The sequence below is a fragment of the Marmota monax genome, unplaced genomic scaffold, assembly GCF_021218885.2.
Source record: "Marmota monax isolate L192 unplaced genomic scaffold, Marmota_monax_Labrador192_F-V1.1 WCK01_AAM20220418_F8-fsc00089, whole genome shotgun sequence".
NCBI classification, from domain to species: domain Eukaryota; kingdom Metazoa; phylum Chordata; class Mammalia; order Rodentia; family Sciuridae; genus Marmota; species Marmota monax.
The window spans coordinates 2,406,008-2,421,911 of record NW_026694744.1 but is presented as its reverse complement, the minus strand read 5'-3'; the positions used below and the strand labels follow the sequence as shown (position 1 = coordinate 2,421,911).

Below are 15,904 nucleotides of genomic sequence, written 5' to 3'. Positions count from 1 at the left end.
ACACACACACACACACACCCTATATTGAGGCAATCAGGTAATCTATAGCAAGGGATAATTTAAATGTTTTTATCAAACCACAAAATGGTTTCCTTTTCATAATTAAATATTGATAATTTGGGACCACAAACCTTTCCACAAAATAATGAACCCCACTACTAACATCTAACTCAGAGAATAATGAAAAGTTTTTCTGCACACTGATTCTACCTACCCGGTTGGTCAACCCTTTGCTGCACTCCAGGCTGGAAATGTATTCTATCACCTCTCAGGCTGAATAAAAGTTCTGGCTCATACACAGATTAAATCTCCTCTACTACAGGAGTCCCCAATTGGCATCAGTCACCATGGATATCTCCAACTAGGACCAGAGTTGAATTTAGCCAGATCCTCACAAAAGAGCAACAGCACACATCTTAGAATGGCTGCCCCTTTCCTTGCATCATTCTACAGGTATAAATAGTATAGATTTAAAACCACTGTAGGTATGGAAGAATATGCCTAGGTCAAGTCTTCACTCTTTCTAAACTTTCTAGCATAGTGTTATGGGTTAGATATTAGGTATCCCCCGAAAGCTCATGTGTGAGACTAAGCAAGAATATTCATAGGTGAAATGATTGGATCATGAGAGCTGATCAGTTGATTGATTAATTCACCCAATCAGTGAATTAATCCCCTGATAGGGATTAACCAAGTGGTAACTGAAGGCAGGTAGGGTGTGCTGGAGAAGGTGGGCACTGGGGACGTGCCTTTGGAGTATGTATTTTATATCTGGCAAGTGGAGTCTCTCTCTCTGCTTCCTGATCATCATGTGAGCTGCTTCCCTCTGCCATATTCTTCCCCTGTGATGTCCCACCTCACCTCCAGCCCCGAGGAATGGAGCCAGCTATCTATGGACTGAGACCTCTGAAACCTTGAGCCTCCAAATAAACTTTTTCTCCTCTAAAATTGTTCTTGTCAGGCCTTTTTTCAGAGCAATGAAAAAGCTGACCAAAACACTAAAAAGCTTTAGCAAATCAATAAATCTCTTTGATCCCCAGTTTCTTCATTTCTAAAACAAGGAAAATGAGCCTATGTTCAAAAATTATTGGCATTAAAATTAAATGCCACAGATGCATAAGACATGACTTATGAACCAGAAAATGTTATGTAAATATGAGGTAGAACTATTTTGCCCAGCCACATAGATTCTTCGGCCCTGAAATTCCTACTCTCTAGGTACCATCTCCTTTCCCCTCCCCCACTCTATTCTTCCTTCTTAGCACTGTTTCTTTTATTTTTATTCCAGTCTGGCATACCCTACTCATTCCTAACATAAATTCTCATTTTATTGACCATCCCTACATCCTAAATAGCTTCTCTTGCTAAGGCCTTTGAAACAGACATTTAGTTGAGAACACTTATCATCTTCCCCTACCTTTACCCCAAACAATCTTCCTCCTCACATCAACTGAAGCCTAGTTTAACTACAGTGCTGTCATTTTCCCTGAAGCCCTCCCAATCACAAGACTTGAACAAAATCTCTTTTACCATGAAATTTGATAGTGCTAGTTATTACTCCCTAAGGGGTGGGTTTTAATTGTATTCTTTTTTAATATTCACTTTTTAGTTTTTGGTGGACACAATATCTTTATTTTATTTATTGTGGTGCTGGGAATCGAACCCATTGCCTCACACATGCTAGGCAAGCACTCTATCACTGAGCCACAACCCCACCCCTTAATTGTATTCTTAGTGGCAAAAATAATTTAGTTCAAAGACCCTTATTAGAACAGATTCAATCGTTTCCTGTTGCTATAGATCCTCAGTGCTTTTGCTTCAGCAAGAAAAACAGACATTTATTCACAAAAATCTTTGGCATTTGATTAAATACTCATTTTTTAATTGTTAATATTTTATAGACAGTAAATGAGTTCTTTCACTAGAAATTTCTCCTTGGTAAAGAGAATAATATGCATTTCAGCAATTTGTAAAACTTTTGTGGGGATGGTTACTTTGTTTTGTTCTTTCTTTCTGTGGAAATAATTTATTTCCTCAACTTATTTTTCGAACATACCTTTGCCCAACATCAATCACATGCAGCATTTGATGTTCTGACACACACAAAGTGTGCATTAATTGAAATAAAACCAAATTACATTCCTTTACTCCTTGAAAGTAAAAAATTAGTTTCACTTTTGAATGTTTGCTATGATTCCAAGGAGGAAAGGGGTGCAACTCTTAGGAAAAATTGCCCCCTTGAAATGGGCAAAAAAGGTTACTCATTCCTAACATAAATTATCATTCTATTGACTATCCCTATCTCCTAAATAGCTTCTCCTGCTAAGACCTTTGAAACAGACATTTAGTTGAGAACATTTATCATCCTCCCCTACCTTTATCCCAAGCACTCAATCTTTTTTTTTAACCAAATTTCCTTCTTAGTATTATCTTTTGGGGCAATTTCTACATCATATTGTCTTTGAGCTGTTTTGCAAAACTATAAGTTCTAGAAAACTAACATAATGCAAATGATTTTTGTCCATAGAAAATCAAATAAACTGTGTCTGGTAGAACATGATCCATAACTGCCTGATAGAATGATGGATGCATCTATTTGTAAATGTATTTCATCATTCTTCATTCCTATATATGTGTGGTTCCTTAAAGTCCCCTTTGAAATAGTTTCAATGAGCTAGGCACACTTATGCACACCTGTTATCCCAGCAGCTCAGGAGGGTAAGGCAGGAGGATCTCAATTTCAAAGCCAGCCTCAGCAACTTAGCAAGACCCCAAGCAACTTAGCGAAACCCTATCTCAAAATAAAAAATAAAAAGGCTGAGATACAGCTCAGTGGTTAAGTTTAATTCCTGATACCAAAAAATAAAAAAGTGAAATACTTTCAACATCTTACTAGTTCCCTCATTAATTAAGGAGATAACAAAACCTTTGATAGTATTCATTTTTAATTTGTATGAGTCATGATCTTTTTTTAATATTCGTTTTTTAGTTGGACACAATATCTTTATTTTATTTATTTATTTTTATGGGGTGCTGAGGATTGAATCCAGGGTCTCGCACATGCTAGGCGAGCACTCTAACACTGAGCCACAACGCCAGCCCATGAGTCATGATCTTTATTGTTAAATTATCTTTTAAAGGTAAAGACTGAAAAAAATAAGTCTTCAGAGACTCACGAAATGATGATATTTTTCTAGGTTTTAAAATAAAATTCAATGGTATGATCTGTTGCTTAAACTCCTTACATGTGGGCTGGGGTTGTGGCTTAGTGGTAGAGCGCTCACCTAGCACGTGTGAGGTGCTGAGTTCGATCCTCAGCACCACATAAATATAAGTAAAATAAGGGTATTGTGTGCATTATACAACTAAAAAAAAATTTAAAAACCTCCTTACATGTATTAAATCATTTAACCTATTTAACCTCAATAGCTCTGAGAGAGGGGTACCATAATTACATTTTATAGATGATGAGAGGAAGGCCAAAAGAAGGTGAGTAACTTGTCTGTATTCCAATAGTTATCAACAGGCAATGCCAAAAATTAAAAACCTAGGCATTCTGGCTCCTGACAGCCTGTACCATTAAAGAATAGGGCCACAAAGGGTTCTTGCCAAAAGGAGACAATAGCGGGCTGGGGCTGTAGCTCAGTGGTAAAGCACTTGCCTTGCAGGTGTGAGGCACTGGGTTTCATCCTCAGCACCACATAAAAATAAAGATACTGTGTGCTCATCTACAATATATATATATATATATATATATATATATATATATATATATATACACACATACACATACAATAGCACACATTCTTAGCTAATGGTTAAACCTAGGTTTCTTAACTATAGCATGATTGACTTTGAAGTCAAATAACTCTTTGTGTGGGGTGCTGCACTGTGCATCATAAGATGTTTGGCAACATCCCTAGCTTCTGCCTACTTGATGTTGGTGGCACACCTCCCACTTCGAGTTGCGACAAGAAAAATGTGTCCACACATTGTCAAAGGTCTCTTCAGAGACAAAATTGCTCCTGGATGAGAGCCAATGATCTACCTCTAATCTCTAATAAAAATTAACAAAAATGAAATCTTTGACAACATAATCAATAAATCAAATATGGGGCAGAATGAGAACTCTTCCACATCTATGAAATCAGCAAGTCAACTAACCAAAAGCAAGTATATTTAGGGGTAGTTACCTGATGGCGGACTGTACTTCAACAGCAGGAAGAGTATGATTTTTTGAAGGGTCTGTAACCACAAACCAGAATGACACCCTTTGGGTTACATTGCAAAGTAGGACATGGGAAATTCTGCAGACAATGGAAAGAAAAAAATACATCGTAAGAATATCATCCCAAATGGCATTACACTGTTTCTTCTGATGCAATTACCATTTTATGACTCACCTTAGTTATATTTGCAAAGTTATTTTCTACCATTTGAAGGAATGACTTAATAAGAAAAAAATTATATAGGAAATTCTCATTGCTTTAAAATCATATACTCAGGAATCATTTCTTAAGAAGGAATCTGCCACAAAAATTAAAAAGGAATTAGGCAGTGGAGAACATTAAGGATATTGTTCTCTATCATCTAGCAGCTGAAAGCTTCTCTGCTTCCTCAATACTGGGTCCCTCTCTAAACCACAGAAGCCTCTGGCATGTCCTCATCAAGTTTACTGGCCCCCTGTCTATTCTACCTTCCTCCTCTCAGATTCAATCAGAATCAATTTATTATTCTTGATTCACTACTTGCACTGTCTGCCTCAACTTCTGTCCATACACCCCCCCCCCCACCAGAGCATTGGGACCATCCCAAGAGGTGCCTTCCTCGTGTACTTTTGAGGAAAGAGTTCTCAGGAACAGTTGCTTTTATATTGCCTTGAACAGACCTCCAAACTTAAGTGTTATAATCAATTCACCAGCAGCCTTTGAATACGTGATTTGTAGTTACATGCTTTTCAACTACAAAATGGCAATGTGACTCACTCTATTCCATACACATGAATTACCCATAATTGAAAAGAGATAAATGACATTGGTGTTTAGAGAAAAGACTATCTATATGAGGAGGCATGAACCTCAAAACTATAAGAGAGTCCATATAAAATCAACAGTGCTAACTCATAAATTCTGGATAGCTTTCACCATTTTCTTAAGAGCAAAGTAAGAAAAAATGGCATTCATATACACTGCATACAAATCAAACACAAAGCAATCACCTTAACTGGAAAAAAATAGTTATTTGTTATTCTTTTAAAAGAGAATTTCATTTTAGTATAGTCATTTTTACACTGTTGAGAGTACTCTTCTGTAAATAGCTATCTGGAGAAATTCCTTCATTTTCTCCCTGGCAGGTAGAAAAGAAAATGCAAGTGCCAGGCCCCTCTGCCCAGGGCTGTGTCTGAGAGCACCAATGGGGAGGAGAGAGGCTTGAGCTTTCCTTGAGCTCCAGATAGCATGGGGTGCCCCAGGTGCGACTCTGCCCCATGCTGTCCTCCTGTCCATGGGGCAGGAGCCTGGCGGGTGCCAGATCCCCGCAAACGGCGCCCCACGCGCTTTGCCTGCCTCAACTATCACTTGCTTCTTGTCAAGTTGCGACCACACACACTGTGAACCAGATCCCTACTCAAAGACACTGATCCCACGCCACCGCTCTCACGGGACTCTACGCCTGCACAGGTACCTGGGCACACGCAAGGCCGCCCTAGCAACACTGCCTTTGAGGCCCAGGAGAATCACCCAGGAGCACCGACCTCTGAGGCCCAGGCCTGCCCCCCGCCCCCAGGACCCTGGCATCTGTAAACCTGCCTCGGGACACCCAGAGCCCCGGGATCGCTCCCAAGCCCTCCACAAGGTTCTGCACAGTGGGGACCACACCAGAGGCAGGAGGGCGGTGGGCACCCCGCCTGGGAGGTACAATCCGCACAGGCTGCCCCTCTGGCTACTCCTGACACCCCAACTTACCAAGGTCCGCCACGAATGCATGAAGCGCAGACTTCGCCACGCCCCAGACCCAGGTTGGCCCCACAGCCCTTTCAAAGTCCAAACGAATCCCGAGGGTCCAGGGAGCCTCTACAGGTGCCCAACGTCCCAGCCGGCCCCAGACCCCTGTGCCAAGGAGACAGTGCTAAAGTACCTCAGCCAGTGCAACAAAGGGAAAAGGAAGTTTGATGGAGCCCTGTGGTTTGAGGAACCTGAGCCCAAGAGGAAGCAGCAGAGCCCACAGCGCTGACCATCTGCCTTCAGGCCCGTCATCAGAAACGGAGTGGAGCCGTCCTTCCTGCCCAGGCCTGGGCCGCTGAAGAGAAGCGTCCGCTCCAGGGCATCTGCCTCTGTGAGGAAGAGACTGAGCCATGGCCTGCCCTCCAGCCTTCCTGGGGCCTCCCCTGGCCCCTGCCCCACCGGCCCCAGCTCCCAGGCCAGCCCAGGACATGGTCTCACAGCCCCTGCTGCAGGCCTGGGAGCAGATGCCCCACTGTCCCAGGAGCCTAGGCCTTCCTCCCCTTCCCAGGGGCCACACCAGGAGGGTCCTGCTGAGCCCGAGCACACTCAGCCCGCTCGCCTCCTTGGCTCCTAAGAGTCAGAGCCATGCCACCCTCCTCTGAGACTCAAAGCCACAGTCCCTTTATCCTACAGGCCCCTCTACCTGACAGGAGTCACTGAGCCAACAGCTCACTTCGTACTGCTTCTGCCTGACAGGTCTGCCACCCCCAGACCTCTTCTCCCTGCCCTGAGGAGCCCAAACTCTAAAGAGACTACTCAGATCACAACCCTGGACTTTCCCCTGCCAGCCCTCTCCTGCCTTCTCCCTGGGAGGAGGCTCACCAGGAAGGTGGCCTTCTCCCTATGGGCTCAGTTAGCTTAGTTAAGTGTTTGTGTTTATTTTATATAGTAGTAATAACAAGAGTTTTATTTTACTAGAGATTGTCATATGCTTTCTTTCTAGGACTCCACACAGCATGGTTTCTCCAACTTGGTACTTTTGACATTTGGGGCCATACCATTCTTGGTGGTTGGGGCTGTCCTGTGCATTGGAGGGTTTGAGCAGCATCCCTAGCCTCTGACTAATAGGTGCCAGTAGCACACCCACAGCTGTGCCAATCAACAGCATCTCCAGTGCCAAATAATTACTAGGGTTAAGGATAGGGAAGTAAATAAATAAATCACACTGGTGGAGAATCATTGAGCTTCACTGACCTCTACTGGCAAGAAACAGCCAATCTTATTCTCTGAAAAAGTATAATTCTATAATATGTATCAGAGATACATATGTGAACAAAACAAAGTGGTGCATGCTGGACAAAAAATTATTCCACCTTTGGAGGTTTAGGCTACAGAACAAATATTTTCATCAATTTTTTGTAGAACACTTGCGCTACAAATAATTCCTGATATTTAGCCTTACATTTGCAGGAAATGAAAGCTTGTTTTTGAAAATGAACTACTTTAAATTTTTCAAACTGGTTAAAATTTAAAAGTCAAATGATACCAAGTTGTGGTACAGATTCATGGAATTGGAATCTCAGGGGGTGCCATGGGAGCCATTGGTTCCTGCCCCTCTGGAGTGGCATTTGGAAGTGTCTTCTAGAGTAGAGAGTATAGCTACCAGAAACTCTTGCAGACACTAATGAGAATATTCTCTGCAGCACTTTTCATCATGGCAAAGAATCAGAATGACTAAATAGCCATCAATAGGGGGATGGATAATGTAAATATGGTATATGGTATCCAGGGAACATTATTCCACAGATCACAGGAAGAAGTAGACCAGAGTTTCTCAAGCTCAGCACAATTAGGCCAGATAATTCTAAGTTGTGGGGATGATCTGTGCATTGTGGGATGTTTAGCAACAAATTCAGCCTCTACTCGCTAGAAATCAGTAGTACTATTGCCAGTTATGACAATCAAAAAATACTTGTTTGTGTTGATCTTTCCATCTACATATTATTCAAACATGAGTTTCATGGTATTCCCTATTGGAGAGAGAATACAGCTGTAAACAAAGCCCCTTTTCCTGTGCCCCTTGCTTTCTAAGGGAGGAGAACCAGAAGACCAACCAGTAAACACATGCATTCACTTAGGGGAAGCACAAGAGCTAAAAAGGAAAATTAAGCAGTAGAAGGACACAGATAATTCCATCAATGCACCTCTGACCCCAAATACTCTCCTTTGTCCGCATAACTACATCCCACACCATGAATTCAAGTTATATAAATTTATTCAGTGTTCCCATTGGGTGCAACTCATAGATTATTACAGTACCTCAGCAAACACAATGAAAATGTTTTATCTATTTAGTCATAAAAATTTCCAAAAGATTTAAATTGATGCTGAAAACATTAAACCCTCCATTTTCAAGTGAGATAGTAATTGTTAGGTACAAAAAGTTCCTAGTCTAAAACTCTAAAAATCAAGCTTTCATTTTGAAATTTACTACTTAACGATTTCTAGATTTGAGACAAGTCATTTCATTATACATGAAGTACTAAGAAGGGCTTAATCTCTTAGTGTGCCAGTGGGGGTGTGCTATTAGGATTTTAGTTGTGAAACTCCTTGTTAGGGAGAGAGACTTGCATCATGCTGCTTGTTTCTCACCCCCACCCTCTAAATACTACCCTCTAAATACTCTCCAGCCATAGATATAATCCCTAACACACCCCATGTCTATATGCTCAGTGGGTGGGGTCAGTACCATACCCAAGTAAGAAACACTTCTACATCAACTTCAAAAGTTTCAAGATCATGAAAAGGAAAACAGAAACTGTCACAGAGTGGATCAGAATCAGAAGAAGCAGATTCTGGAATAAAAAAAAGAACCTAACTAGAAAAATGGAGAAATACTAAAACTATCCATAGTTGAGTAATAATATTGAATGAATATTAATTTCTCTTTTGATCAATCTACCACAGTTATTTAAAATACTATTAGGGAAACAAAGTGGGGTCCAGAGCAGGATTTCTCAACCCTAATACTATTAACAATGAGGCCTGGATGCGTTGTTAATAGTGTTGGGTTTGAGAAACCCTTTTGGGGGCTGTCTCAAGTTTTATATGGTACATAGCAGCAGAAAACATCAAATACATATTCAATTGTGAAAACCAATAACATCTCCAGACATTTCCAAATATCCTTGGGAGCAGTGGTGAGTGGAGGAAAAAAATCTCCCCAAATGGAGAACATGGGACTGTCTATATGATCTTTGTGACCTTTTAGCAAAATCTAAAAGTTTCCAAATTAAATAACATACACATGCATGCACAAATGCAAATATAAGAACAAAGAGGATATTTAAAAGTTGCCTGAGTACTATCAATTTGTTTACAAGAAAAAAAAAACTAGGCCATGCTTTAATAAAATGTTCTTAAGATAATAATAACATACATACTTTGAAAATAACAAAGAGCTTTATAAAAATGTAAGATATTAACACCCATCAGAATAAGAATGCCCTTAATAACTATCTAGTTTTATAAAGTTAGCTCTGCTATATACTCAAATGTATGAAATATTTATTAGAATGCTTCCTGCTGTCCTAACATCTTAAGAAACAGCATACCTATCCTTCTCCATGATTGACATTAGGAAAATAGGTTGCTATGGTTTAAATATGTCTTGTCCAGTCTAAAACTCACACTGAAGTTTAATCCCCACTTTAAGATATTAAGAGGATGGACTCTTAACCCAACTATGGTGTTTACAGGTGGGCATTTGGGAGGTGTTTAAGATTATATAAATCATCAGGGTGGAGCCCCCGTCATTGAATACTGATGCCTCTATAAGGACAGGTAGAGAGACCAGAGGCAAAACACACCACACACACACACACACACACACAAATGAACAATCTCCATCTCCCTTAGGACACTGCCAGCAAGAAGGCTATCACCAGACATGGGTCCCTGACCTTACACCTTCAGAAATATTAGCCAAAATAAATGGCTTTTCTTTAAAAAAGTAGCCTGCCTTGGGTATTTCATTATAGTAACACAAAACAGACTAATACAAAGTGTATAGTTTTAGCCATTTGAAATCTTCTTGAACAGAAGGATACTAAGTATCCTCCCAATAAAATTGTTCTGTCCAAAGGTATGATCCTTCTAATGTCTTAATAAATAGAAAAGTAACCCAGTGATCGAAAAATGTCAGCCACAGAAATAAAGTTGAAGAAATGTGTTTGTATTTTGGTTAAACATAAGCAGTTGAACTAGGAATTAATAAGCCTATCTTAAAGTTGCAAGGTTGTGGGAAAGGGGCCAGGGAAAGCACGGCTCTGAAGACAGAAAGCAAAGGTTGTGTATGAAAATGGAGACACCTTTATCAGCTGGGGCTTCCAACTTGCTGGGATGATACTTTGCAAAACAAACTGATGTCTTGGCTCCACCAGGATAAGAAATTGAGACCCACCAAGAGGGGAAACCCAGCATACAGAGCTACTTCTACTATGGCCATTGAATGCCATATCAACCATGGACACATTCTCCCAGGGTACTAAGGAAAAATAAGAAGAAATGAGTGGGTGGGGTACTGTTTTCTTGTGTCTCCTCTACACAGGCCCTGGTTTAAGAGCACAACATAAATAAAGCATGCTTCGTTCACTCACCATATTTACTAAGAGCTAACCTGATTAGCCAACATAGAGAGAGTGAACCTTCCCATAGTTTCAGGTACAAGAGTTGAGGGATGCATACACCCTTGAATACCAAGGCCAATGTCTTGAGCCCACCAGAACATTAAGAAACAAGGTGAAAGCCAGTAACTCCCAAGATGCCAGAATCTGCTCATAACTCCATGCCTTATCTGAGAATGAACCCAGGATGTATGGAAGGCAAAGGGCTTCTAGATTTCATGTGGCTTGAAAAGTCTTTGTCAGGAGGTTAGAATCTCTGCCCTGCTTTGAACTTCACAGTGTCTAAGCAAAGAAAACCCTTTTAAATTCTATGAGCTAGAAGATAGCCAAAGAGATTCTCAAATAAATAGTTTGTTGACCTGAAACGAAACAGAATTATCTGGGTCCTGGAACATGAGGACAAAGTCCAAGTGTATCCTGTGCTGTGAGCTCCTCTACTCCTGAAGGGTGGGCCATGTGGAACTTAGTGGTTATAAAATGAATGGATGGATGAAATAAGGATAACATCTCATTATTTCTGGAAATTTCCCCTGTAAGACCTTGAGAAAGGGCTGGGGTTGTGGGTCAGTGGCAGAGTGCTTGCCCAGCACGTGTGACACACTGAATTTGAGGCTCAGCACCAAATTAAAATAAATAAACAAAATAAAGTTATTGTATCCATCTACAAACTATAATATTTATATATATATATATAAACTTGTGAAAAAATATGTTGAACAGGGGCTGTAGTAATAAAGGGAGGAAATGAAGGCAAAACTCCCCTACCCAGACTCAAAAATTCAGACACAATGTAACACAAAACATCAGTGAAAGAAGCATCCTGGATATACTATAGATGTGGTGATCCAAAAGGAAGTGAAAATGTGGGACAGGAATGGTGCTAAAAAGGAAGTAACATGAAGAACAATGGTAGAGAGTTCAGTAGTTAATTTATTAAGGAGTAAAATGATACCAGTTCCTTCCCATTATAGATTATGTTCATCTTGTGTGATTTCTCCATGGTCTTTCTTCCAAATGTGAGTACAATGAATGTCCTTCAAGATTTGTACAGAAAGGAAAACCAATCAACCAACAAATACATCTTGAATTAAACACCTTTTCTTTTCTTTTTTTTTTTTTTGTAGTTGTAGATGGACAAAATGCCTTTATTTATTTTCATGCGGTGCTGAGGATCAAACCCAGTGCCTCATACATGCTAGGCAAGTGCTCTGCCACCGAGCTACAACCCCAGGCCAAATTAAACACCTTTTAAAAGTGTGTTTTGGGACTAGGGAGGTGACTTTGTTATAGAGCACTCATGTAGACTGCACAAAGATCTGGGTTCAATCTCCACCAAAAACATAAAATGAAAAGTATGTTTTCATGTATTAAATAAACTGAAATGCCACTAGCACCACTGAGTACATATCTTACATTTTCAAGTTTTTAAATATAGAGTTTGATGGAATTGAGTTCACTAATATAATCATTTTGATCAACAGTTTTTAATTAATTTATTTTTATACTTTTATTTTATATATTTATTTTTATTGGTGGTGAGGGTCGAACCCAGTGCCTCCCATATACAAGGCAAATGCTCTACCACTGAGCTACCTCAGGCCCTGACCAATGGTTTTTTGTTTGTTTGTTTTGTTTTGTTTTTACCAATAAATTATACTAACACATACACAAGTAGTTCCTTTAACTAAATCCCTAAAAAGAAAAAAAAATGCTTCCTCCCTCCCCTGAAGTGGGAGAAGCCCTGGTCTAAAGCAATTCTTTAAGAATTGGCTCTAATGCCATTTTTCATCAATGGGGCCAGACAAGGCCAATGGTATCCAAGGGGTGGTAAGAATCAGGTTCTTGTTTCTGGAAATCAGAAGGACTAAATGGGAACTGGGCTGCTGTTTTACAAGCACAAGACTGTTAATCCCCTTACCTTACTGTGGACACAAGAGCATGTTGTTCCTTTTCAGATCACAAGACTTATCCTTGAATAATTAAGCAGAGGAAGAAATCCATTACATACCCTAAACCATTTAACTCAGAGAGAGAAAGCCATGCCTGAGTTACACTTCTACCTCTATTGCTAAAAGTGATAAATTACCTAAATATCAAATTTTGCATAAACTAGAGAAATAAATTTCCCTGTTTACCTGGAAAATAGACTACAAAGTTTAAATGTAGACCATAGTTTTCTTGGAAACTCCTTAGAACATTAAAAAATTCCTGTGAAACTGCTTTAGTAAATCTGGCCTAAATCATGTCATAAATGGTGGAAAATATTGGTTGCCATCATCAATCTAACTCCCAAGGAAAACTCAACCTAATCTAATGAAACATAGACATTACTCTTAAATTCATTTTTTCATCCATTTTCCATTCTGGTTTTCTAAGAAATCCCAGCAAATATCAAGAAACCCATTTGTTGAGAACTGTAAATAATAATGGTTGAAGAAATTGATTGGTTTCTTTCTTTCTTTCTTTCTTTCTTTCTTTCTTTTTAGTTGCAATTGGATACAATACCTTTATTTTATTTATTTTTTTAATGTGGTGCTAAGGATGGAAACAAGGGCCTCTCATGTGCTAGTTGAGTGCTCTACAGCTGAGCCACAACCCCAACCCCTGGTTTCTTTCATATTTAATCTATCTTCCTATCTCTACCACAGCCAGTTTCATGGGCACAGGCTGGGGCAGAACAGGAATTGGTATACGCATGCTTTTACGCTCATGCCCAGCACACAGCAGGACTTCAGTGTAGGTTACTCAATTCCACAGATCTGACTTCCTAGATGGCAATGAAGGAAGAAATAGATGTTTGTCACACCATTGTCTTTGGCCCCTCTGTCAGTGCTTTCTTTCTCTCCAGAGGGCATCTGCAGCAGATGGTGTAGCCTTCCTGTCACTTCCGGCTCCGAATCAAAACTGCACTCCTGCCAGCAACCTGCAGGTACTCTCCTTCCAGCAGGTCTGGCCCAAACAGGGGTGCTGAGTGTGGGCCCAGCCCTTCACCCTCTGGGCTCTGTTTCTGCCCTGCACACACTCCCCACCCCCAGCTTCATTCTGGCTCATTTAGAAGTGGGGGCAAGAGAGGTGGGATCAGACAAGACAAGCAAAGAAAGGCAAAATGCATTCTCACTGCCCAGGGCCCTCTGTGGCTCCCTCTTGCTGTTGGTGGTCCTTGTCCTGGTAGGCATCCACAAGCTGTCTATTCAGAGTGCTCCTATGGGGTCTTCGGGGAGCCCTCTGAGATCTTCTGCACTGATGGTGTCCCAGAAAAAGGTGCTGCACTCTGATTTCTTCCAGTCCCCGCTCCCAACCATGACTTGGCCTCCAATGGTGCACCTGTGGCCTCACTCCACCACCTTGCCTTGCCCTGCAGTTGATTTTCTGCTCAACAAGCAGTGACTTCATCCAATTCCTCTTGGAAGATTCCTCTTAGCCACAGGAATGTATTCAGGTACTGACTGTTGAGAGAGTTGCCCTCTCTCTCCCCAGGTGGATCAAGCCAGCCCTACAACTTTGGACTTCTCCAGCTGAGAGGCTAGTGGTCTTTTCTGTCCCACTGCACACCCAGTGACTTGGGATGCCATCCTACCTCTAGAACCCTAGCTGCTGATATACTGGTGGCAACTGGACAGAGTCCTGAGAATGTCTTTGATTGGGGAGCAGCCAACCAGGAGATAATATGCCATCTCCCCTCTCACAGACACCTCCACCCTCTGATTCTATCAGTTCTCTACCTGGCTGGAGGTGGCAGGCAGAAGAGAAGAGACATCACCCCATACACATGAGCTCTGGTGTGCAATGGGCACCATCTAATCCTCATGGACCCAACTGTCCACACCCTGACTGGCTGCATTGGTGCCTGCACAGGAACCCATTCTGCCCTGAGCTCCCTGGGGAATGGAGTGGCACTCTCACAGCCCTCTCTGCAGGCCCACACCTGCTGGCCCTCTGATCCTCTTAGGGAATCCCAGGCTTGCCTTCTACCACCCACCTGCTCACGGTGCCCTGACCACATCAGTTCTCCAGCAAGTTCTGCATGGATGCAGCCAGAACCTCTCTTCAGAAGTCACATTCTCTTTCTGAGCCCACCATATACTCATGTCTTAAGTATATACCAATTCTAGATCTCGACATATGAACTGACTTCCTCAGGAGAGAATGAGCTCTGTATCACTAATGGTAATCAAACCTAATGTGAGTTACTGTAGTAAGGAGGGGGTCAGAGGTGGGTGAAAATGAGAGAGGATTCAGCATTCTCTTAGTTACCTGAATATCTACTTTCAGTTCATGAAATTTGTTTTATTCTCTATACTGAACAGCATCTTCACCATCTTTTGCAATATTTATGGATAATCGAAGAGGCAGAAGAAAAAATGGATAAGCATCCAATGTCCAAGATTTGGATCCCTGAAGCTTTCCTAGAAAGTATATTTACTATACTCCAGAATTGACTCTGCCCACATTCCCAACAAAAGACCTGAAAGTTGATGATTTTTAAACTGATCCATTTACTAAACTACTGGTGTCTTCCATCCATTCACTACACACAAAATAGTGAACTCTCTGCAGAGTGAGTTTCAACTCTATCATGCACTATGTGCCCCCCTTCCCACAGGAGAAGCCTGTGCATGTTGGAATGCAGCTTTCATGTGGCAGGGCATATAGAATACAGTCCAGCACATGGATTACATCTCAAACACATCCTGCACATCACTCAATTCTCTGAGAGCAGTATTGCCAGGACTCACAGTGCCTGAGCCTTTACAAAAAAACTTTTACTGATCCCTTTTCTAGTTCTGTACTTTTTGATATTTACAACTGGCAACACAAGAGTATAGATACCCTAGGTGTAAAAGTCCAAGCAAAACACTTTTCGTGCAAACTGATCACATATTCATAGACTCCTACAATGTCTCAGCTTCTGAAGGAAAACATTCCAAAGATGAATTCTTCAATACTAATAAAAAATGTCACATATTTAGTTGATTTTTACCAGGAAAGGGAACATTTTGCATAGCCATGCATCAGGTAATTTGAAGGTACTTACAGGAAATAATAGTGCCATGAACACAGCAATGTATAAAACCTGCAAACAAGAAGGAGCAGTAGAGAACACACAGACACCACACGGGTTAGCACTGCCAGATAACCAGTGGCTTTGTTTCCTTTTCAATTTCTTATAATATAATCACCTTGTTTTTACTGAAAAAGTTTTATATAGTTGTGAAAAGAATGCTGCAGTTTTATACTATAATAGTAAATACTTTTTCTGTGAAACAAGAACAGAAT

At 40.9% G+C, this 15,904-nt stretch overlaps 1 protein-coding gene across 4 annotated transcripts in view; it reads right to left on the bottom strand.

Moving 5' to 3' along the window:
* Cltrn (collectrin, amino acid transport regulator) overlaps positions 1 to 15,904 on the bottom strand; it is a 47,393-nt gene that overhangs the window by 14,428 nt on the left and 17,061 nt on the right. For all 4 annotated transcript variants that reach the window (XM_058572568.1, XM_046424313.2, XM_046424312.2 and 1 more), the window contains one exon: positions 4,194 to 4,307. In XM_058572568.1, coding sequence (XP_058428551.1) covers positions 4,194 to 4,307 — 114 coding nt within the window. The remainder of the gene's footprint in view (positions 1 to 4,193; positions 4,308 to 15,904) is intronic.